The sequence below is a fragment of the Martes martes genome (assembly GCF_963455335.1).
Source record: "Martes martes genome assembly, chromosome: 12".
In the NCBI taxonomy this organism is placed as follows: domain Eukaryota; kingdom Metazoa; phylum Chordata; class Mammalia; order Carnivora; family Mustelidae; genus Martes; species Martes martes.
Window position 1 is genome coordinate 10,153,789 of NC_137900.1, and position 22,495 is coordinate 10,176,283.

Here is a 22,495-nt window from a genome sequence, read left to right on the forward strand (position 1 = left end):
ACGAGATGGACGTGGACAGCGTTGTGGAAAGCTTTGTGGTGGAGACGCTGCCTGGCAGAAGAGGGCTCCTGGGGTGGGGTGCTCGTGTCACCTTCAAGGAACGTCAGGAGGGGTCTTTTCTCATCCTGGGGCTCTCTGCATGTGCTTCCCAGGAGCTGAGACTTGAAGGACCATTAGGAGTCAGCTGGCCAAAGGGAGGGAAGCCATGTCACTGAGTCATGGAAGGCAGAAAGCCTGGCTTGTCTGGGAGTTGCAAGCCTTCAGAGTCCTGGAACATAGAGATGGGGAGTTATTCTTCAAGGGAGGATAGACTCTGTCCCTCAACGTCAAGTTCAGCTATGAGTGCCCTCTGCCGGGGCCCCCAAGGTCATAGCCCTTGCAGCTCATGGAGCACCTCCCAAGGAGACAATCTGGCCCGTCCGCATGGCTGGCAGGGAGTGGGGTGCTGACGGGTATTATAACTACTCCAATATCTGAGATGTGGAAACCCTAGATAAGAAAGGATACGTGCTGGCCTATGATCGTCACCGAGTTAAACGCGTAAGAGCTGTGCTTTGAACCCAGGCTTGGAAGAATTCAAAGCCAGTGTGATACTTACAGAGTAAGTAAGAGTCTCCTACAAATAAGAAACACTACTTCCTGGAGTAATAGACACCCAGGCCCTAAGCAAGACCTCTACTTCAAGACATCCTAGCAGAGGGGGCCTGGAAATTTGTATCTTTCATAAGTACTTCAGGTGACTGGTGTTATCAAGAAAATATGGGAAATTCTAGCCTCTTTGGAGAAGCTGAGTAGTTCAGCTCAAGCAGCTGGGCGAAAGTAAAGGGAAACTTGTCCAAGCTTGTGTACTAGGTTAGACTTTAAGGGCAGAATCTGGGCACCCCACAGGTGTCGTCTTCCTGCAAATTTATAAACATTCATACCACATGGAGTCATTTTACTACTTCTGTTCGGATTAAAAACGCATGTTTGGTTTCATCAGGATAACCCACCCCCCAACTGTCCTACTTCATCCAGCTAGACGATTTGTTACAGGCGAACAATCATTTCTTTTTCTGACCCTTGGAACATTACATTGAGATTTTCTGAGAAACTCAGCTAGGTGAGTGAGCTGGGCGTGCTGGCATCCAGCTCAGGTTCTCCAGATGGGTGTGATTAACTGGGCTGGGTATGGGCAGAGGTAACGTGAGCTAGCTGAGAGCTGGGGATGGAATGTTCGGAAATACGTTTGTAGGACCTTCTGACAATGAGTATGGTAGAGGCAGAATGTTGTGGGGAGAGAGTGGAAGAGAAGGGGAAGCATTGTCCCTGAAACCTTGTTGTGCAGGAAACTACCTATGTTTGTGATGAGTTACACTGCCTTCCCTTACCCCCAAAACACACACACACGTGCATACACCCACAGGCTCATACACACAGTACACATGCATAGACATCTACATACACACACACGCACACTCACCCATACACACTCTCACACACAAGCACACATATGAACATGTGCCCAGGGGCCCCAGAGTCATGTCATCCCTTCTTAGAGTTCTCAACCCTGAGCCCTGGGCCTTCAGCCTTCGTGGGCTTAAAGTTACAGGCCTGAAAACAATCATTACCTCCAAAATAAAGAAAATTGTGACATCAGCATGATTAGCTGCCTATTTTAATGGGTGTGAAATATAATATATTGTCACTTTGTCATCAAATTCAGTATACAAGAAATCATCCCAATGCTTAAAAATCATCTGTGGAGTGTATCTTCTCATTTTGAAAGCATTCTGGAGTGTGTATGATCAATGAGAAATAAGTTAATTAAAGTTATACTTATGGTATATTGTTAATTAAGTTTTATAAATAAATATAGATATACAGAACATTATATAGTTATATAGGTAATTAAAGGAGTGACTTGTTGCCTCATCATTTCAAAAACAAAATTAGAAAAATCCTTCAAAAATTCTTTTGGAGCAAATAGTAGATTTCTATATGCGATGTGGCTGTTTTTTAATATGTTTGGTATGATATGGGGTGAGGACTCATACACACATATACGCTCCCAGAGTTCCCCACCACCAAATGCTATCAGGCAGGCCATATGGTTGGAGAAAAATAAAATGTGCCATTCGGAGCTGTGTCTTCAACTATTCCAAGACTGTGGAAGGCTTTTAGGCTTACTCCCAGTCTTATGACCATTGAGAGGGGTATGATCTACACCCTGCTACACCAGGAATGTGGTTAGGGGACTTAACAGCAGTTGCTTCTATGCTGCCTAAATTCAGGTGAGGTTGATGGACAGCTGCTGCATACAGTTGCACAGGATGTACACTATGTAAGGACACCACCATCCAAGGGAGCAGTATTCATATTGAGGATACCTACATTTGAATATATATTATTACAGTATTTCAGCAGATGGTGTGAAAGTGCTCTTGTCTAAGAAAAGCAGTGTGCCTCCACATTTTTGACAGCTGGAAATGACTGGATTTTAAAGAGAGTGTGCCTTGAAGCAAAAAGGCTCTTCTAGGGCTATAGCTCTGGGCTGACACAGAATGGTGCTCCTACTGCTCCATTCATCTTTATCGTCCCTTCACTGTAGGTTGTGGGATCTTGACCTAAAGAGAATTGCTCCTTCCACACAAGATTGTACCCCTGCAAGGGTTTCAATGCCTGGAAGCCATTCTGTCTTCTCTTTACTCTGCCCTTCTTCTGTGATGAAGTTTCCCCCAAGGCCCTAAGGACTATGGCCTTCATACAGAATGGATCCACACACATAAACACTAAATATTCCCGTGACTTGAACTCTGAGAAGGGGGACAAGGCAGTTGAGTGGCTTTCTTCTTTCCCTGAGGAGTCTCTGCTTTTCCAATTAATTTCAGGAACTGTGTGTTCTCGCCAACCTATTTTGGTTCTCCATTCCCCAGAGACGACTAGGGAGAGACTCTCGGAGGGAGAGTTCATGTCGGCTACGGCCAGCACTCTGTGGGTCACCCTGAACGCAAGCAGCTGCTTTTCCTTCCTCCTTCCTCTTCCCCCACTGGCTCTTGGGGGACTGAACCCCAGGACCAGACGGCTCAAAGGAAGGGCATGTGACTCACTCAGATACCACAGAGCCCTGCTGTCTACCACTCACCAGCCATGCCCCGCTGCCTCTCTCTGCTGAGCTCAGTGCTTTTTGCAACCCAGGACCTAGAGCACCTAGAGGAAGAGTGTCTGTGCTTCCTTGGATGTCTTTTCCAACTTCTCGTCTCTCAGGCCTCTTTGGGAATGGCATCTTGCTGTGAGTCCCTGATGTGACTTAAGACTGTTTGACATGTTCCTTCTCCCCTGCTCTTCCAAAGTGTTCCATGGGAGTAAATGCTTTTGAAGGACACCCTTGCGACAGTCATGTAAGGAATATATTTCCTGGTTCATCTCAACAAGTGTTTTCCAGCAGATACTAGATGAAATGTCAGCTCCACGAGGGGCTCCTTATAAATAGGAGAAATGGGTATCCTACTTGCTCTTTGAAGCTTTACAGTGAAATAAGTCTTTAGTTCTGAGAAATCCCATGAAAGGAAAGAGAGGCCAGTTCTACCATCATCTCTACCTGCTCACAATAAACTTAGAGCACTGGACTTGGAAAGCTAACAGACACTTGTTTAGAAGTAATCAGTCTCTTTTCAGCCAACCCTTTTATACAATTCCCTTTGGAAATTTGTCTGCCATAACCTAATCTTTTTTTAAAATTAATTAATTTATTTTAATTGCCATAACTTAATCTTATCCTGAGCTTTCAATGATCTCATGCCCTTGGTTCCATTGATATTTGAGAGCCTTGGTTTTGGAATGTAAATTACATTTTATATCCATCTAAGGGGAGGAGTCTCTGTGCTGGCCTCATGCCTCTTCTGAAGGTCATGGCTCCCGTCAGACAGCCCTGTCCACCCAGCTCTGTCTCTGGGTCTCTGGATTCCAGGACTGAATCAGAGGGTAGGGTAATGCTAGCTCTATGGCACTCGCTCTGGGTTACTGTCCTGTTCCTTATGTTCCCCTCCCCACTGTCCACACCTGTGTGAATAGTTCCTGTATTCAGTGCTCCTCAAATGACTCAGTGTGAGTGGGTCCTCTATTCCTGTTGGGACTCTGACCAACACTGGTTTGGGTGTTTGGGGCTTTCCCAAGCATCACCCCATTTAGTCTTCTCTGAGTAAGGAGTTTCACTGTTAATCCCATTACGCAGGTGAAGGAGCTGATCTTGTTGAGTTTCAGGAAGTTCACCATGGTCACAGGGCCAAGAAGGGTGGAGCTGGATGGGGACTCAGTCATAATTCAGAGTCCATCTCTCATCCCTGTGAAGGTGTATGGACTTGACCCCACAGGCAGTGCATGTTTGCCTACCTTTGCTGTCCACTCAGCTTTACCTTGTGCCATGAAACTCATTTCCCACAAAAGGACATCAACTTTTTCAATAGTTTCTTTCTTCATGACCGTGCCTCATTAAACCAAAAAAGTTTTTAAGACAAATTGATGTTAGAGCAGAATTAATGTGGCATGGACTTTCCTTATACTTATTGGCAAAACTAAGCTTACTGCTGAGTAAAGGATGGAAATCCTGGAAAGATAAGAGCATTCTTGAATACGGGATACTTGTTAGGTGGGTGTCTGCCTACGTGTCCCTTGATGATTGCTTGTTTTCTCAGAGTCCATTTAGAGAGAGTTGCCTGATGACTTGTTCTGCCTTCCCAGGAAACAGCAACCTGGCTCAGTCATTAGGCCACAGGCAGAGTTCCCCATGAGATAAAACACCAGAGGAATGACTTGTGTGGTCTATTGTATTCCAAAACCAGCATGGGCAGCTGCTGCTCACATTCCCAGCGGGAACACCTCCAAATCTAAAAGCCTTTGTATCTCTGAGCGGGCATCTCCTCCTGAAATTTTGAGTGCTTTGGTCCAGAAGGTTCTTTGTCTTCCTTCTGTCAAAGAACAAAGAACTTCCTTCTGTCAAAGAACCAAGAACTAACTCCCTAAAGTGAGCTGAAATGACAATCTCTATTAAGAACCATATGCAGAACTGGTGAATTCTCTGTAATGTTGATGGATGGGTTAGCAAGAGAAAAGGGAGAGGGAAATGCTTATACTACAAAGAGCATAAGCACCATCTCTTAACTAAGAAGGAAGGGAAGAGAAGGGACAGGAGTTGGGAAGAGAGGGAAGGAGGAGGGAGAGGAGGAGGGAAGGGAGAAAGGAAGGGAGGAAGAAAGGGAGGTCAGCTGGTTTTAAGTTCTATCCATGCAGGTGGAAAGCCCTGGCTAAGAACCTTGGGAAATGCCCAGGCCAATTAATTATGGCACGCTCCAGTAGTGCACATGGACTTGCTCTCTGCCTTCAGAGGCATAGCTATGGGACAAGGACAATCTTGCTAGTTCCCCTGTGCTCTGGTGACACTAGTAGGTTCTGCATGGTTATCTGAACCTGATGGTATGTATAGGGGCTCTTCATTTAGTTATTTAGTTATTTAGTCCCTTATTAGAAGTAGGAATGATAGGGGCACCTGGGTGGCAGAAGCCTCTGCCTTCGGCTCAGGTCATGAACCCAGGGTCCTGGGATTGAGCCTCACATCAGGCTCTCTGCTCAGCAGGGAGCCTGCTTCCCCCTCCCCCTCTGTCTGCTTCTCTGCCTACTTGTGATCTCTGTCTGTCAAATAAATAAATAAATAAAATCTTAAAAAAAAAAAGTAGGAATGATAACCCACTAGGTTTTCAACTTGAACTAGTGAGAAATAGTAATTGGAATACTAGGGATCTAAGATAATATTTCAAGACAGAAATACACACTTAATTTCTTCTTTGTGTATGGTTTTGTTGTTGTTTGTTTTCTGTTTTGTTTGTTTCTACAGTCTATGCATTGGGGCCCTTGAATCACAGCTGCTTATTTGCCACTATATAAACAAACCACAGTTTGTCAAGTCCCCTACATGGACCATTAAGTTGCTTCTGGCTTAGCTCTCTTTCTCTCTCACCAACAGTGCTGTAATAGACATCCTTGAACCATGTCTCCTTGCACGCACTTTAGTTTCTCTAAAATAGATACCAAGAGGTAGGCTTGCTGGGTCATAGAGTATGATTAACTCCACTAGGATTTCTCAGATTACCCTGTAAAGTGAGTGTACTAATTTACAATTCTGCCACCAGTGTTTGGGTTTCCGTTTTCTTATGACATTCCCACCAACACTTGGTATTATTAGACTTTTTTTTCTTCTTTCCTTTTTCACACAATGAGTATGACATTATGTCTGGCTGTTTTTAAATTTTCATTTCCCTGATTTACTGTGTATTTTCATATTGGCCAATTAATCTTCCTTTCTTGTGAATTGCTTAGGTCAGTTGAGATTTTCATATTGGTTTACGGGACTTCTTTGTTTAGGTTGGCTACTAATCCTTCAATTTTCTGTATTGCAAATATCTTATCTCAGTCTATGGCTTATCTCCTTTTTTTGGTGTCTTTGACTAATAGAAATTTTTACAAATTTTAATGCAATTAAATTTATCAATCTTTTTCTTTTATTTAGACCCAATGTGTGGAATATTCTGCTCACTGTTCTTTTCCTTCCCCCTCTCACATTACCTATGGAGATAGATTGCCAAACTCTTCTGTCATATTTGGACTGAAAAGATTTAAATTAATCATTTTAGGGTCAAACTTAGGCTCATAGAAACACTGGGGACAAACACTGATGTCCCTGTGGCATGCTGAAACTGAATCCAGCATGAAACACCAGAGAAAGGAACAGATGTATGCTTTGGAAAAATTGATAATGCCTTCCTATTTCAATGTTTATATCTGCTCATGGTGTCGTCCACAGAATGGTGATGCAGCATTATACCCTGGGCTTTGTTCTCCCTTTGGAATGAGTATCCATTTACAGTCAGTGTGTATTTATTTAATATCCAAAGCCCAGATGTCCCTTCTCTTCTGTTTTACGACATAGGATCAATAAGATTTGTATAATACCCTCCAGGAAAAGATGCTAATTGAATCCAGAAGAGAAAACAAGAAAAGGTTTTAAGAAAGAAAAGTTTTGTTTGCTGAGATACGTTATCTCCTGGGCTTGAATTGTCACATCATTTCTTATTACTGTTTGTCTATAGGAGTGAGTGAATTGATTCTAAATCTTCCAGTGTAATATATAGGCATTTAAAAAAATCTTCAGTAAGGTGTCTACATGATCAAAAATTCAAAGGAAAACCAAAAGACAAGAAGATAATTCACTTTTTGATGTTGGGAGAGCAATCTCATGGGAATCTGAAGGACCACTGACAGCTATCTCTTTATCTCTCAGCTTTGCTGGAACTCTTAGGGCTGAAAATTCACCAGCCCTAGTCTTTCAACAATTTTTCTTCTTTGAATATAATTAGAACCAGAAAGAGTTTACATCAAAGTGCTTAAACATCAAGATTGTAAACAGACACTTGTTAATTCCCAGACATAGGGTTCCAGATAATTTCCTTCGGAGAAGTAAACCTGTGATTGTTTCAGTTTTACATATTTTTCTCTTGGATCTTTGGTCAATTTCCCAAAGCCAAACTTTTTTCTTTTAAATGATGTCAAGATCCTCAGAAATATGCCTGCCTTATGTTTCCTAACAAAACTTAAATTCTCATAAAGAAGAATCCTATTTTTCTGCCATAACCCTTACCTAAAATGAATGTGCAGAAGCTTCTAGATGAAGGAGCAAAAGCCCTGGGGTTTGGGACCCACCTTTGTTCATTTTATAGTTGGCCAAATGTGGAAGTTTGAAGGGAACATGAGACATGCAGTCATTTTTGTTTTTTTTCCCATAAATATTCTTTAAATGAAATGTCCATTTCCCTTTTAATTAAGTGAAAGATCCAATACAAAGGACAGTGGTCATGTGGTAGCTCTGTAGGATACTTTATAGTTGTTAGAGCCCCTTTCATTGTACAGTACCTTATTTGATCTTTACAACTTCCCCGATAGGGCAGGCAAGGAAGGTGTTATTTAATATGCAAATTTTGAGGTCTAGACCAGGCTGAGATATTACAGGGCTCAGGAATAAAGAGCTCTTTGCTGAAGTTTATATATATGATTGAAAAACTTTTGTGATCATCTTATTATGACAGCCTCTCATTTTATATTTATTTTACCTGCAAGTGTGTGTTGCTCCATCCAAAAGATGAGTTTAAAAGTAGACATTCATGCCCATGAGTTTAAGCCCTCTTCCCACAGGGGCCTTTACCCAATAGCTCCAAGTGAGAGTTCGAAAGACCAACTAGCTTGTCACAGATCAGGACAATTCTGAGGCAAAGCTCACCATCCAGAGTCCCACAGAAGGGTCTGGCAGAAGCTACTCTCTGCACAGTCCTGCCTGAGATCACACTACTGCTTGACTCTCTCCCCTTCTCTGTCCTTCTTCCCCAGCCCTTACCCATGTCTCCTTGATAAATCTCTAGGGGAATTTTTGTCTCGGGGCCTACCTCTAGGGAACCCCATCTAAGACACCTAGATTTTCCAATCGCTGAGAGTCTTTACTTCCTAGAACAATCCAGTAACAATTTTATATATTTTGGTTAGTCTTTGACCATTACCCACATAAGGCAGGGACGACGTGTGTTTGTCATTGTATCCCCAGTGCTTGGCACTGTAGCTCAAGAACAGTCCATAAAGATATACTTAATGAAAAAAAAAAAAGCCGACTTTAAGATGGCTATTAGAAAATAAGGCCGAGATGAATGTTGCCTAATTCATATTTGTGAGTTGAGTAGGTTGCCTTAGAAATGCTTTTAAAGTACAAACTCACAGGGCACCTGGGTGGCTCAGTGGGTTAAAGCCTCCGCCTTCAGCTCAGGTCATGATCCCAGGGTCCTGGGATCGAGCCCCACCTCCGGCTCTCTGCTCAGCAGGGAGCCTGCTTCCCTTCCTCTCTCTCTGCCTGCCTCTCTGCCTGCTTGTGATCTCTGTCAAATAAATAAGTAAAATCTTTAAAGTACAAACTCACACAAGACTTTTTGACCTCAGAGCAGCTCCGGCTGGCCATGCCAGACATCAAGGAAGGGATCTGGGAGTGAATTCATGGATGTGAAAATACCGAAGGGCTAGTTCGAGGTCAGTTTTGTGAGATGTCTGCTAGACATTGACCAGCTTATCCAGAACGCTGCTAAACTCCGTCTTCAGCAGTTTATTCTTGGGATTATGTAAAGATAGCCAATTCACATATACATGTGCTTAGTCACAAATACTACGGGGGGGGGGGGCTTTTCTTTTGAATAAATGTTTGTTGAGTATAATGTATATTTAAAAAAAAGGACAGCTCTTAAGTCCCTCAAGGACTTTTCACAAAGGGCACATTTGCATGTAACTAACATGGAGATCAAGTAACAAAACAGCCCTCCTGAAGATCCCCTATTCCCCATTTCATTTACTCCTTCCTCTCTCCCTTCCCAGAGATAACGGGGACCCTGATCACCAACAATTAACACACATGCTACCATAGTCGAGTTAATTAAGATATTCATCACAGCACATACTTACTTTTTTATGAGAATATTCTTCTCGGCAAGTTTCAAGTATACAATATGTATTGTATATATATGTATATATATGTATAGTCACCAGGCTGTGTGTTAGATCCTCAGAATTTACTCATCTTGTGCCCTTTGACCAATGCCGTCCCATTTCCCCAGCCCCTAAGTCCTGGCAACCACCCATCTATTGTCTGTTTCTATGAGTTGGACTTTTTTTAGACTCTGTAGAAGGGGTACTGTAGGGTATTTTTTGTTCTCTGCCTGGCTTATTTCACTTAACAGAATGCCCTCCAGGTTCATCCATGATGTTGCAAGTGGCAGGATTTCCTTCTTTTTTATGACAGAATTATATTAATTGTATACACACACCACATCTTTATCCATTCATCTGTTGACAGACATGTAGGCTGTTTCCGTATCTTGAATATTGTAACAATTATGCAATGAACATGGACATGCAGATATCTTTTTGAGATCCTGTTTTCATTTCCTTTGCATATATACCCAGAAGTCAGATTGCTGGATCACATGGCAGCTATTTTTTATAAATTTTTTGAGGAACTTCCATATAGTTTTCAGTAGTGGCCATGCCAGTTTACATTCCCATCAGTGGTGCACAAGGGTTCACTTCTCTCCACATCCTTGCCAACTCTTATCTATTGTCTTTTTAATAATAGCCCTTCTAACAGGTTGAGGTGATATTGTGGTTTTCATTTGCATTTCCCTGATGATTAGTAACACTGAGCATCTTTTCATATATTTGTTGGCCATTTGTATGTGTTCTTCAGAAAAATGTCTGTTCACATCCTTCACCTGTTTTTTTGTTTTTTGAAATTAGATTGTTTTCTTGTCTTTTGAGTTGTTGGAGTTCCTTACATATTTTGGATATTAACTTCTTATTGGATATAGGGTTTGCAAATATTTTTTCCTGTTTCGTAGGTTGTCCTTTCATTTTTCTGGTAGTTTCCCTTGCTATTTAGTGACTTTTTGGTTCATGTTGTCGCACGAGTTTATTTTTGCTTTTGTTGCCTATGCTTTCGGTGTCCTACCCCAAAAATAATTGCCTAGACCAATGTCAGTGATTAGTTTTATCTACTTTGAACTGTGTGTAAGTGGAATCATACAGTATATATTCCTCTATGCTGACTTCTTTAATCTAATGTTATATTTATGTGCCACATCCACGTCTTTCTATGTAGTGGTAGCTTGTTCATTTTCTCTCTCCCGTGCTACTCCTTTGTGTAAATATGTCAAATAAATAAATACGCCACAGTCAGTACTGAGTTGCATTCCTTTAGCAATTCATGAATTCCCTACCTTCACCTTGGTACTTGGTACCAAGTATGTGGTACTTGGCAGTACCACTCTTTTCAGCTAGTCTTGTGGGGGTCAGCTAGTCTTGTGGGGGTGTAGTTTTATCTCATTGTGGTTTTAATTTGCAGTTACATTATCTTTACTGATATTGGGCATCTTTTCATATGCCAATGAGTCAATTGAATATCCTTTTTTATAAAATGTCTGTTCAAGATGTTTGCCCAACTTTTAAAAAAGCTGATCTGCCCTTTTTATTGATGCACAAGAGATTTTTAAAAAGATTTTATTTATTTATTTGACAGAGAGAGAGCACAAGAGAGCACAAGCAGGGGGAGTGGCAGGCAGAGGGAGAGGGAAAAGCAGGCTCCCTGCAGAGTAGGGGGATCCTGATGAGGGGTTCAATCCCAGGACCCTGAGATTATGACCTGAGCTGAAGGCAGTTGCTTAACCAACTGAGCCACCCAAGCACCCTGTTGTAGAGCTTTAAAATGTAAACTGCATGTAAATCTTTCGTTGGATATATGTGATGCAGATATCTTCTACTCTATGCTATTGGGGGCTTTTAAAAATGGGGTTAAGAGTTTGGTGTGTAGAAAATAGAGTCATGAGCCCTGCTTGGCTTTCAAGAAAATGGACATTTGAAGACAAATCAAAAGAAGAGAAGCCTGAATCTTGTTCTCTGTAAGTCTGCTGCAGCTTTGTCGAAGTAGGATTCCAAGAGCAGCTGGGTATGCTTCATATTCTTGATATAACCAATCATTTTTTATTTGGCTATTGACTCCAATGCTGAAAGAGAGTCATTAATCATTGACATCCCAGTAGAGTCTATGCCACATAACGATGTAGTACTGTATAATTAGGTTAATAGATATTTGAATAACGACTGTGGCTGTGTATTGTGCTAGAGGCACAAAGTTGGGTATGTCAGTGCCCCTTAATTTTGTGAGCTTTTAGGGCACGGTAAGGATGCTTTAGTATCTATATCTTGTTTGATTGCATGAGGGTAGGGTGATGACCAGACTGGTAAAATAGAAAAATGTATTTTCCTGCTCCTCAAATCTTTGATTTTCAGTTAGTCATTGCCCTAAATCTGTGAGATCTTTATTTCTGAGAAATGTCTTTCTCTCATCCTGATAACCCCACTAATTAATATCTTGTGAGATTCTCTTTCTCAAATTGATGAATTTAAATAAAACATATGGTGGGGCCTCTGGGTGGCTCAGTTGGTTAAGTGTCTGACGCTTGATTCTGGCTCAGGTCATGATCTCAGGGTCGTGAGACTGAGCATTGCATGGGGCTCCACGCTCAGCACAGAGTCTGCCTGGGGTTCTCTTTCCCTCTCTCCGTCCTTCCTCTCATTCACTTTCTCTCTTTCAAATAAGTGAATACATTTTTTAAAGTAAATGAATAAATAAAACATGCAGAAATGAATTAGTTACAGTTTTAAGATACTACAAGAGAAAAAGGTCATAAAATAAAGATTCTTTTCTCCCTGCTATACGATAACACCCTTAAAGATTCAATATTGGTCAACCGAAATCATGCTGAATTTATTAAGGGCAAATCTGACAAGTATTATCCTAAACACTGAAGAGCTATCAAAAGTCTATAAGATATAGTTCCTGCTTCAAAGAACTTCTAATACACTGGTCGTGATAGTAGTGTGCATCTGTGTGTGGAAGAAAAGTGTTAAGGATGTGACAACATCAGCAAGGACAACGTGAACATAAAGACCTAAACGAAGTGAGAAGAAGGGTTGCCCTCGTTTGGTTGTAATGATGAGGAAGGGTTATACTGATTAGGATAATGGAGCTGCTACTACAAGACAATATTCTCGGTCATCAAAAGCTAAAATCAGGTGTTCCTGATGGGTGGTTGATTCTGCTCCAAATGGCAAATTAGAGACCGAGATCCTTCCATACTGTGGGTCTACCATCTTCAATGTATAGCTTCTGTGTTTGCTCAGCTTGTCCGCTGTAAGCTGGCAGAAGGAGAAAGAACATGGAGGATGGGAAGGTTTAATAGCTAGATCTGCAAAGGGTGTATGTCATTTCCACTCAAGTTCCATTGGTTGGAACTCCACCACGCGGCCACAGCTAACTGGGAGGGAGGTTGGAAAGTATAGTCCAGCTGTGTGTCCGGGAGAAGAGATGGGTTTGTTGGTCACCTAGCAGCCTTTGCCACAGGCTTCATGGTGGCAGGGCATTTAAAATAGGTCTTGAAGCAACGTGAGGGATTTTGAGATTGGAAGTATTAATCTAGGTAAAATGAAAAGCATGAAGACGGACTCAGGAGTAGCCAACAACAGCAAAAATGAAAGAGCATATTTGGAAAATAAGAGATGGCCCAGTTATTAGGAGCTTGTAGTGACTTCCATGAGAGAAACTGTTGGAAAAGTAGGTTGAGGCTGTTTCCAATCTGAAGCCACATTTTTAGAGGTTTACAAATCACACTGAGAAGGTTGCATCCACCACGGTTCTTTTTATTTCTTTTCTTTTCTTTCTTTCTTTCTTTTTTTTTTTTTTTTTAAGACTTGCTTATTTGAGACAGAGAGAGAGCACAAGGAGGGGAGGGATAGAGGGAAAGGGAGAGGGAGAGAGAACCTTAAGCAGACTCCATGTTGGGTATGGAGACTGACACAGGACTCGATCTCAGAACCCTGAGATCACAACCTGAGCTGAAACCAAGAGTCAGAGACTTAATCGACTGCGCCACCCAGGCGCCCCTGTTTTTGTTTTTTTAACTACCAGAACTCAACTCCCACTTGCGGGAAAATTGTGGTCGAGACTCATTTTCTTTCTTTTTCTTCATACTCCGGTCTTTCCTAGGAAGTGAGTTCTTACGTTTGTCCCTAGCACATGGTGGCAGTGGTCAAGCGGGGTGACGACCCTCAGCATAAGCAGCTTGGTTTTAAGCTTTCAGAAAATCCCCAGGGGGTCTGCTGCCAAAAACCAGTCTAGAGAATGGTATCTGCTGAATGCTGTGTTTGGGATGGATCCCAAGTTCAGTAGAGGGAGGAGGGAGAGGAATTCCTTTCTGACTCTAGGGCACAATCAGCTCATGCTTAGGATCCCGGAATTTAATTACCCATGTTGTTATCTTAGCTTGCATAGCTGCAACTGTGCCTTAGCGTTATAGAAGTATCCGGTCCTTTAAAATCCAGTCTCAGCGCTCAGCCTGGTGACCTCCTGACAGTGATTCATTGGGAAGGGTGGGAGCAAGGGAAATCCTTTCCCCTCCCTTCAGATCTGCCAACTTGGCTTTGAACCAACAAGAATGATTTTAGCCAGAAAATATATGTCCCCAAACTCTCTACCCTTTTTCTTACCCTTACATCTACTCCATGTTGCACATTCTATTTGGTAATCATATGCATTCATATTTGGAAATTAACTTGGACCTGGGCTTTACTGTGTGCCGACTCTGGGAAGCTTCTCTGTGAATTACTCCTCCTTCCTTCTGCTCCTGACTATGAAAATTTACCTTGGATCTACAGTTGGGGGAGGATTTATTTCATTGTTCCTACCAAGATACAAGTGTAATTGTATATCTTTCTTAGCCCATTAAAACAACAACAGAACCTTTGATGTAATACCCAAGCATCTAAAAAGTACTTTTCAAAGCAAACTTGAGAGAGATTTAGCACATAATTTTTCAAAGTCCTGAACACATCAGTTACACTTGTATGCTATGGAAAGGAAGGTGTTCTCTTTCCTCTGGCAAGAGTTTCTAGATTTTTTTTTTCTTTAGCTGGCCACAAAACAAACCTAAAGAAATCATTATTACATTATGCCCTTTGTCCTCTGTGCACCTTTCTTCCTCTTCTTCACCCAGATGCCCTCACTGGTTCCTCTCCCTGAGTACCTCCTGCACTTATAGCCTCTGAGAGACTAAATCTTGCTGGTGGCAGGGGTAGGTATTTGGTGTTTTTGTTTTTTGGTTGCTTGCATGTGGGGAAGATGAAACTCTTTAGGTTGATGGTACAGTACCAGATCATTCCCCAACATTTTCTGAGATCCACATAACTCTTAAATCATTTGAGCAGACATCACGATATAATGGAATGGAATGTGAGCAGAAATTAAGCAGACTTGAGTCCAAATTCTAGCTTTGCCTCTTACCTCTGTGAAACCTTAAACAAAACACTTGACCTCTCTGATCCCCTAAACCTGCATTGTGATAGCACTGTTTAGTTTTACCTGTTCTTGAAGTTTATCTAAATGAAACGGTACAGTATGTATTTTCTTATTCCCAGTTTCTTTTACTTGATATGATGTTTGTGAGTTTCATCCAAGTTGTTGCACGTACCAATAGTTTGTTCCACGAAATCTATGGTAGTGCGTTATATATCACAAGTCATGTGTCCATCCTACTCAATGGACACTGGGTTTGTTCGGTTCTTGTGAATTGTGATTCTATGATCATTTTTGTAAAATCTTGTGTATATATTCTGTTGAGTCATGTGACACACTGGGTTCCCCAGGTAGCACCCCTGAAAGAGATTTGTTTGCAAGAAGTTTATTCCTTTCTGCCATTAAGACCAAAGTTGGCTTTAAGATCAGTACCTGTGGGGGAGCAAGGAAGGTGAATTGGACACTGAGAGACAAGTCAGACTACAGTGCAGTCACAGCAAAGGCCTCAGCCAACCTATGGAGAGCTCTAGAGCTGAAATGGTCCCACAGAGTTGTGCCAAATAGGGGCAAGGAAGCTAGACCTTTATCCACCCTCATTTACCAGTCATTGTATGTCGACTGACCTGGGGAGGGAAGCATGATTTTGAATGTGACATCTGTCTTTGGCAGAGAGTGGGGACCACATCTGTGAGCCATTAGCCATCAACATTTCTAGGAGCTGGTAGAATGAGTTTTCCAATCCTAAAAGTCCTAGTGTGTGTGTGTGTGTGTGTGTGTGGGTTGGCAGTGAATCACAGCTGTATGCCACAAGTGTCTACTACATGTCTAATTTCTAAGAGTTGACTTGCTGGCTCATAGGATATGGGTATATTCATCTTTAGTAGATACTGTCAAACAATATTCCAAAGTGTTTGTACCCAAACTCCCTCTTAATTTAGATTCTGAGATCCCCAAGTGGGATCTTATCATGCAGATAAAGGAACATTCTTAGAAGGAAAACATAAATGTGAGAATATCCTACACATGAAGTTAATATTTTCTATATTACGGGGAAAGCAAAACTGAGAACCCTTGGAATATGCTATTTATCATTTTCTACCTTATGGCTTAACATCCTGAAAAATGTCAACACAGTCCGGAATGTTCTGAAATCTAATTATTGGATTTAATAAATTCTAAAGACTTTCTTCTGTGCTAAGAAAAGAAAGGAGAAGAGATATATGAATTGACTGTTGCCTTGAATTTAATTTTTCAGAGTGGCCAAATCAATGAAGGTCCCTGTATATGAGACCCCAGCGGGATGGAGATTCTTCTCCAATCTGATGGACTCGGGACGGTGCTCTCTGTGTGGAGAAGAGAGCTTTGGCACTGGTAGGTTTTGCTGGGGTGATGTCACTGGAGAGGGTGGCTATGGCTGTAGCACTGTGTGACCCCAGTTTGGAGACCTGTGAACCCATTGTGGGCCATAGGAAGAGATAATGAGGGGGAAAAAAATCAGAGAAGATTGGTGGGATATGTGTTATGATACACTCATCTCTTCCGTTTTTTTTCTCTTTTAAAAAAAATCCATTTTTGGATCATATGGCAATTTTATTTTTAATTTTGTGACAAACCTCCACACTGTTTTCCACAGTGCCTGTACCAGTTTGCCTTCCCAGTAGCAGTGCACGAGGGTTCCCCTTTCTCCCCATTCTCACCAACACCTGTTGTTTCTCGTGTTCTTGATTTTAGCCATTCTGACAGGTGGGAGGTGACATCTCATTGTGGTTTTGATTTGCATTTCCCTGATAATTAGTGATGTCGAGTATCCTTTCATGTGTCTGTTGGCCATCTGTATGTCTTCTTTGGAAAAAGTCTATTTGGGTCCTCTGCCCATTTTTAAATTAGATTGTTTGGGGTTTTTTTGGTGTTGAGTTGCATAAGTTCTTTATATGTTTTGGATATTAACCCCTTATCAGATACATTATTTGCAAATATCTTCTACCATTCATTAGGTTGCCTTTTTCATTTTGTTGATGGCTGCCTTTCCTGTACAAAAGCTTTTTATTCTGATGTAATCTTAATAGCTTATGTTTGCTTTTGCTACCCTTGCATTAGGAGACATATCTAGAAAAATGTTGTTGCAGTCAATGTCAGAGATATTATTGCCTGTTTTCTCTTCTAGAATTTTTATGGTTTCAAGTCTCACACTTAGGACTTTAATTCATTTGGGATTTATTTTTGTGTATGGTGGGTATTTACCCTAAGAAGATGAAAATACTAATTTGAAAAGATAATGCACCTCTATGTTCATTGCAGCATTATTTACAATAACCAAGATACGGAAAGAACCCAATTGTCCATCATTTGTAGATGAATGGATAAGGAAGATGTGTGTGTGTGTGTGTGTGTGTATGTGTGTGTGTGATGGAATATTACACAGCCATAAAAAGATGAAATTGTTCCATTTGCAACAACATGGGTCGACCAAGAGAGCATTACGCCAAGTGAAATATCAGACTGAGAAACCAATAGTATATGGTTTCATTCATATGTGGAATCTAAAACTTCTTGGCCTTTTGGCTAAGATCAAGTGTGGAATCTAAAACACAAAATAAATGAAAAAAAAAAAACCACACCAAAAACCCAAAAAGCAAAATTACCAAGTGTCTATCCATAGATGAATTGATAAAGAAAATGTGGAATATATATGCAGTGGAATATTATTCAGCCATAAAAATGAGATCTTGCCATTTGTGGCAACGTGGATGGACCCAGAGTACTGTATGATTTCATTCATATGTGGAATTTGAGAAACAAAACAAATGAATAACCAGAAAACAAAACAGAAAACCAGACTTTCAAATACAGAGAACAAACTGGTGGTTGCCATAGGGGAAGGGGAGTGGAGGATCCAGAATTCCAGTTATGGAATGAATAAGTCATGGGAATGAAAGGTACAACATAGGAAATATAGCCAATGGTATTATGATAGTGTTGTATGGTGATAAATTTTATCTACACTTGAGAGCATAGCATAGTGTATGGAGAAGTTGAATCACTATGTTGTATACCTGAAATTAATGTAACATTGTGTGTCAAACTGTACTCAAATAAAAAACATTTTAAATTTTCCATTTCTTAACAAATTTTTTATTATGGCAATTTAAAAAATTTTATGAGAGTAGAGAGCCTATCACTGAATTCCCCTCTGCTTATCACCTACTTTCTATCATCATCAACTCATGGTTGATCTTGGTTTGATGGTTGGTGGTTGATGATTGGTTGATGAGCCAATCATCATCTTGGTTTATCTCTACCTTCATCTACAAGGTGAGCTCTCCTCTCTGATTAGTGTGAAACAATCCCTACTGTGAATCTTTAAGTATAAAAGGTGTTGAGAAAAAATATAAAATTCCACAGTACCATTGTCACACCTAAAATGTTAAAATTTCATTTCGTTATTTCAGTATTTTGAAGATGTTACTTCATTGTCTTCTGGCTTGCATACTTTCCAAGAAGAGTGCTTCGGTTCTTGTCTCTGTTCCTCTCTGTTTAAACTCTTGCCAATCCTTACCTCTGGTTGCCCTCAATATTTTCTTTATATGTTTTGTTTTCAACAGGTTAACTACAATATATCTAGGTATTTTTTAAAATCTTTCTTGGGGTTTTGGGGATTCTTGGGTCTGTTCCTTATTGTCTTTCATTAATTTTAGAAAATTCTCAGTCATTTTTTAAAAATTAATTAACTTATTTTAATAAACATACAATGTATTTTTATCCCCAGGGGTACAGGTCTGTGAATCGCCGGGTTTACACATTTCACAGCACTCATCATAGCACATACCCTCCCCAATGTCCATATCCCCACCACCCTCTCCCGTCCCCCCTTCCCCCAGCAACCTTCCGTCTGTTTTTGGAGATTGAGTCTTTTATGGTTTGTCTCCCTCCCGATCCCATCTTCTTTCATTTTTTCTTTTCCTACCCCCCCAGCCCCCCCACATCGCATCTCTACTTCCTCATATCAGAGAGATCATATGATAGTTGTCTTTCTCCGATTGACTTATTTTGCTAAGCTAATACCTTCTAGTTCCATCCATGTCGTCGCAAATGGCAAGATTTCATTTCTTTTGATGGCTGCATAGTATTCCATTGTGTATATATACCACCTCTTCTTTATCCATTCATCTGTTGATGGACATCTAGGTTCTTTCCATAGTTTGGCTATTGTGGACATTGCTGCCATAAACATTCGGGTGCACGTGCCCCTTCGGAGCACCACGTTTGTATCTTTAGGATATATACCCAGTAGTGCAATCGCTGGGGCATAGGGTAGCTCTTTTTTCAGTTTCTTGAGGAACCTCCACACTGTTTTCCAGAGTGGTTGCACCAGCTTGCATTCCCACCAACAGCGTAGGAGGGTTCCCCTCTCTCCGCATCCTCGCCAGCATCTGTCATTTCTTGACTTGTTAATTTTAGCCATTCTGACTGGCGTGAGGTGGTATCTCATTGTGGTTTTGATTTGTATTTCCCTGATGCCGAGTGACGTGGAGCATTTTTTCATGTGTCTGTTGGCCAATTGGATGTCTTCTTTGCAGAAATGTCTGTTCATGTCCTCTGCCCATTTCTTGATTGGATTATTTGTTCTTTGGGTGTTGAGTTTGCTAAGCTCTTTAGAGATTTTGGATACTAGCCCTTTATCTGATATGTCGTTTGCAAATATCTTCTCCCATTCTGTCAGTTGTCTTTTGGTTTTGTTAACTGTTTCCTTTGCTGTGCAAAAGCTTTTGATCTTGATGAAATCCCAATAGTTCATTTTTGCCCTTGCTTCTGTTGCCTTTGGCGATATTCCTAGGAAGAAGTTGCTACGGTTGAGGTCAAAGAGGTTGCTGCCTGCGTTCTCCTCAAGGATTTTGATGGATTCCTTTCTCACATTGAGGTCCTTCATCCATTTTGAGTCTATTTTCGTGTGTGGTGTAAGGAAATAGTCCAATTTCATTTTTCTGCATGTGGCTGTCCAATTTTCCCAGCACCATTTGTTGAAGAGGCTGTCTTTTTTCCATTGGACATTCCTTCCTGCTTTGTCGAAGATTAGTTGACCATAGAGTTGAGGGTCTATTTCTGGGCTCTCTATTCTGTTCCAATGATCTATATGTCTGTTTTTGTGCCAGTACCATACTGTCTTGATGATGACAGCTTTGTAATAGAGCTTGAAGTCTGGAATTGTGATGCCACCGACTTTGGCTTTCTTTTTCAATATTCCTTTCGCTATCCGAGGTCTTTTCTGGTTCCATATAAATTTTAGGATTATTTGTTCTATTTCTTTGAAAAAAATGGATGGGATTTTGATAGGGAGAAATGGAAAAATGTTTCATGCTCATGGATTGGAAGAACAAATATTGTGAAAATGTCTATTCTACCTAAAGCAATTTTTTTTAAAGATTTTATTTATTCATTTGACAGACAGAGATCACAAGCAGGCAGAGAGGCAGGCAGAGAGAGAGGAAGGGAAGCAGGCTCCCCGCTGAGCAGAGAGCCTGTTGCGGGCCTCGATCCCAGGACCCTGAGATCATGACCTGAGCTGAAGGCAGAGGCTTTAACCCACTGAGCCACCCAGGCGCCCCAGTCATTATTTTTTAAACATTTCTCCTTCCCCATTCTCTCTCTTCTGGGGTTCTGATGACCCATGATTTGTGACCATATATTGTCTCAGAGCTCTTTACACATACTGTTTGGTTTTGTTTACTTTTTTCTTTTGTGTTTCAGTTTAAATTCTTTCTATTGTCATTATCTTTAAGTCATTGATTCTTTCCTTTGCTGTGTCCGATCTTCTGATGAGCCTAGTGAAGGAATTCTTCATCTCTGATACTGTTTTTTATTTCTAGCATTTTTCTTTGAGTCTCTCTATAATTTTCGTCTTGGTGAGAAAATTCCCCATCTGCTTAATATGTTGCTTATCTTTTCCATTAGATCATTTAACATATCCAACATCATTATTCCAAACACTCTGTCCGTTATTTCTAATATCTGGTTTATCTCTGAATCTGGTTCTCTTGATTGTTTTATCTCTCTGGATAAAGCAATGGTTTAGTCTTTCTTGCTTTTTGTGTAACTCGTAATTTTTCATTGAATTCTGGACAATATGTATATAAGAACAGTAGAGACTCAGGTAAACCATGTTTATACACAGAAATGGACATACCTCTTCTTTTATCTGGCCATTACTGGAAAGGGTAAATTAATCTACTCAGGAGTTGAGCTGGGTTTGGATTTTATTGTTTCTATTATAGTTTTTAGTGTTGCATAGGGTTCTAATTCTTCCAGAAGTGGGATATTTTTACTGTGTGCCAAAGCAAGGATGCTGTATTGGAGGAGATTTTTCAGTGTTTCTGTTTCATTTGCAGCTTTTCTTAGTGCCCGCATGTCTATGGTACAAGATAGATCTCTATTGTCAGGTGCTTGACCCTTCTCCAGTGACAGCAGACCTCTCCTTAGTATTGGAGTAATGTTACAGGCCCCAAAAGGTTTCCTACCCTTTCTCTAAGGGCAGAGAGTTGTTACTACAATCCCTATTCCAGTAACTATGGATTTTTGCATGGGTTCTTAGGATGAGAAAATTGCAACTCACATATCCAAAAGTTTAAGCCTTTTGTTTGCTATCAAAGGAAGGTTTGGGGAACAGAAGGACTTCATGGTTGTCTCTCAGCAGCTGATCATTGCCCTCATGTGAACACTATCAGGACTCCCTCTCTGTCTCCAGTCTTTTCTGTGAACACCCAGTGAAGGTTTTTGAGAATTAATTTGCAAATATATCTTTAGTATCTGGGGCTCCAAGCAATTTTAAACTAACATGATGGGCTATACTTGGCCTTTAAGAATTTTTGGAGCTCTTAAATAACTTCTTATTTTTCACTTGTATGGAAGCATCCTCTTTTTCCTGTGACGTGCCAAAAGGAAGATGGTTTTGTGTCCTGTTTCTCCTTGAAGGGGCTTGTCACTTTTTGGATTTCACTTACTCTATGGCCTTATGGCCTCATATTTCTAAGGAGTTCAAGAAAAGTTAGGATTTTGAAGGTTTCCTGGCCTTTTCTTATTACTGGGATAGGAGTGACATTCTTTTAGAGAGTCCTACATCCTAAACAGAAATGTAGAAGTGGAATGCCAAAAGTAATTTCTTAATAACTTCTCCTTTTCTCACCTCTTTTTTAATAGTTTTTTCTTTTTCCAATTGAGATCCAAAAGATATTACTTTATAACTGTTTGATATCTCTTTAAGTATCTTTTAATCTGCATATCCCTTTCAGGTGTTCTCTTTCTAATTTATTAATTGAAGAGACTGGGTCATATGTCCTATAGAGCTTTTAACAGCTTTGATTTTAATGTTGACATCCTCATTTTTCTAATTTCTTTGGTGCTTATATAAGGAGAGGCTATTGATTAATATCTTTTTTTTCTCTTTGTTGCAACCACCGTAGCACATTCTAGTATTAATTACAGCATTTTCCTTTCTAAAAACTCTATAATCTCTTGTGATTTTTAAAAGGCATACAGTCA

General features: G+C 40.6%; 1 protein-coding gene across 2 annotated transcripts in view; it reads left to right on the top strand.

The window, feature by feature from the left end:
* Positions 1 to 22,495, top strand: part of PGM5 (phosphoglucomutase 5) — a 197,081-nt gene that overhangs the window by 106,441 nt on the left and 68,145 nt on the right. For both annotated transcript variants that reach the window (XM_080819403.1, XM_080819402.1), the window contains exon 7: positions 16,218 to 16,333. In XM_080819403.1, the coding sequence (XP_080675529.1) occupies positions 16,218 to 16,333 (116 nt within the window). The remainder of the gene's footprint in view (positions 1 to 16,217; positions 16,334 to 22,495) is intronic.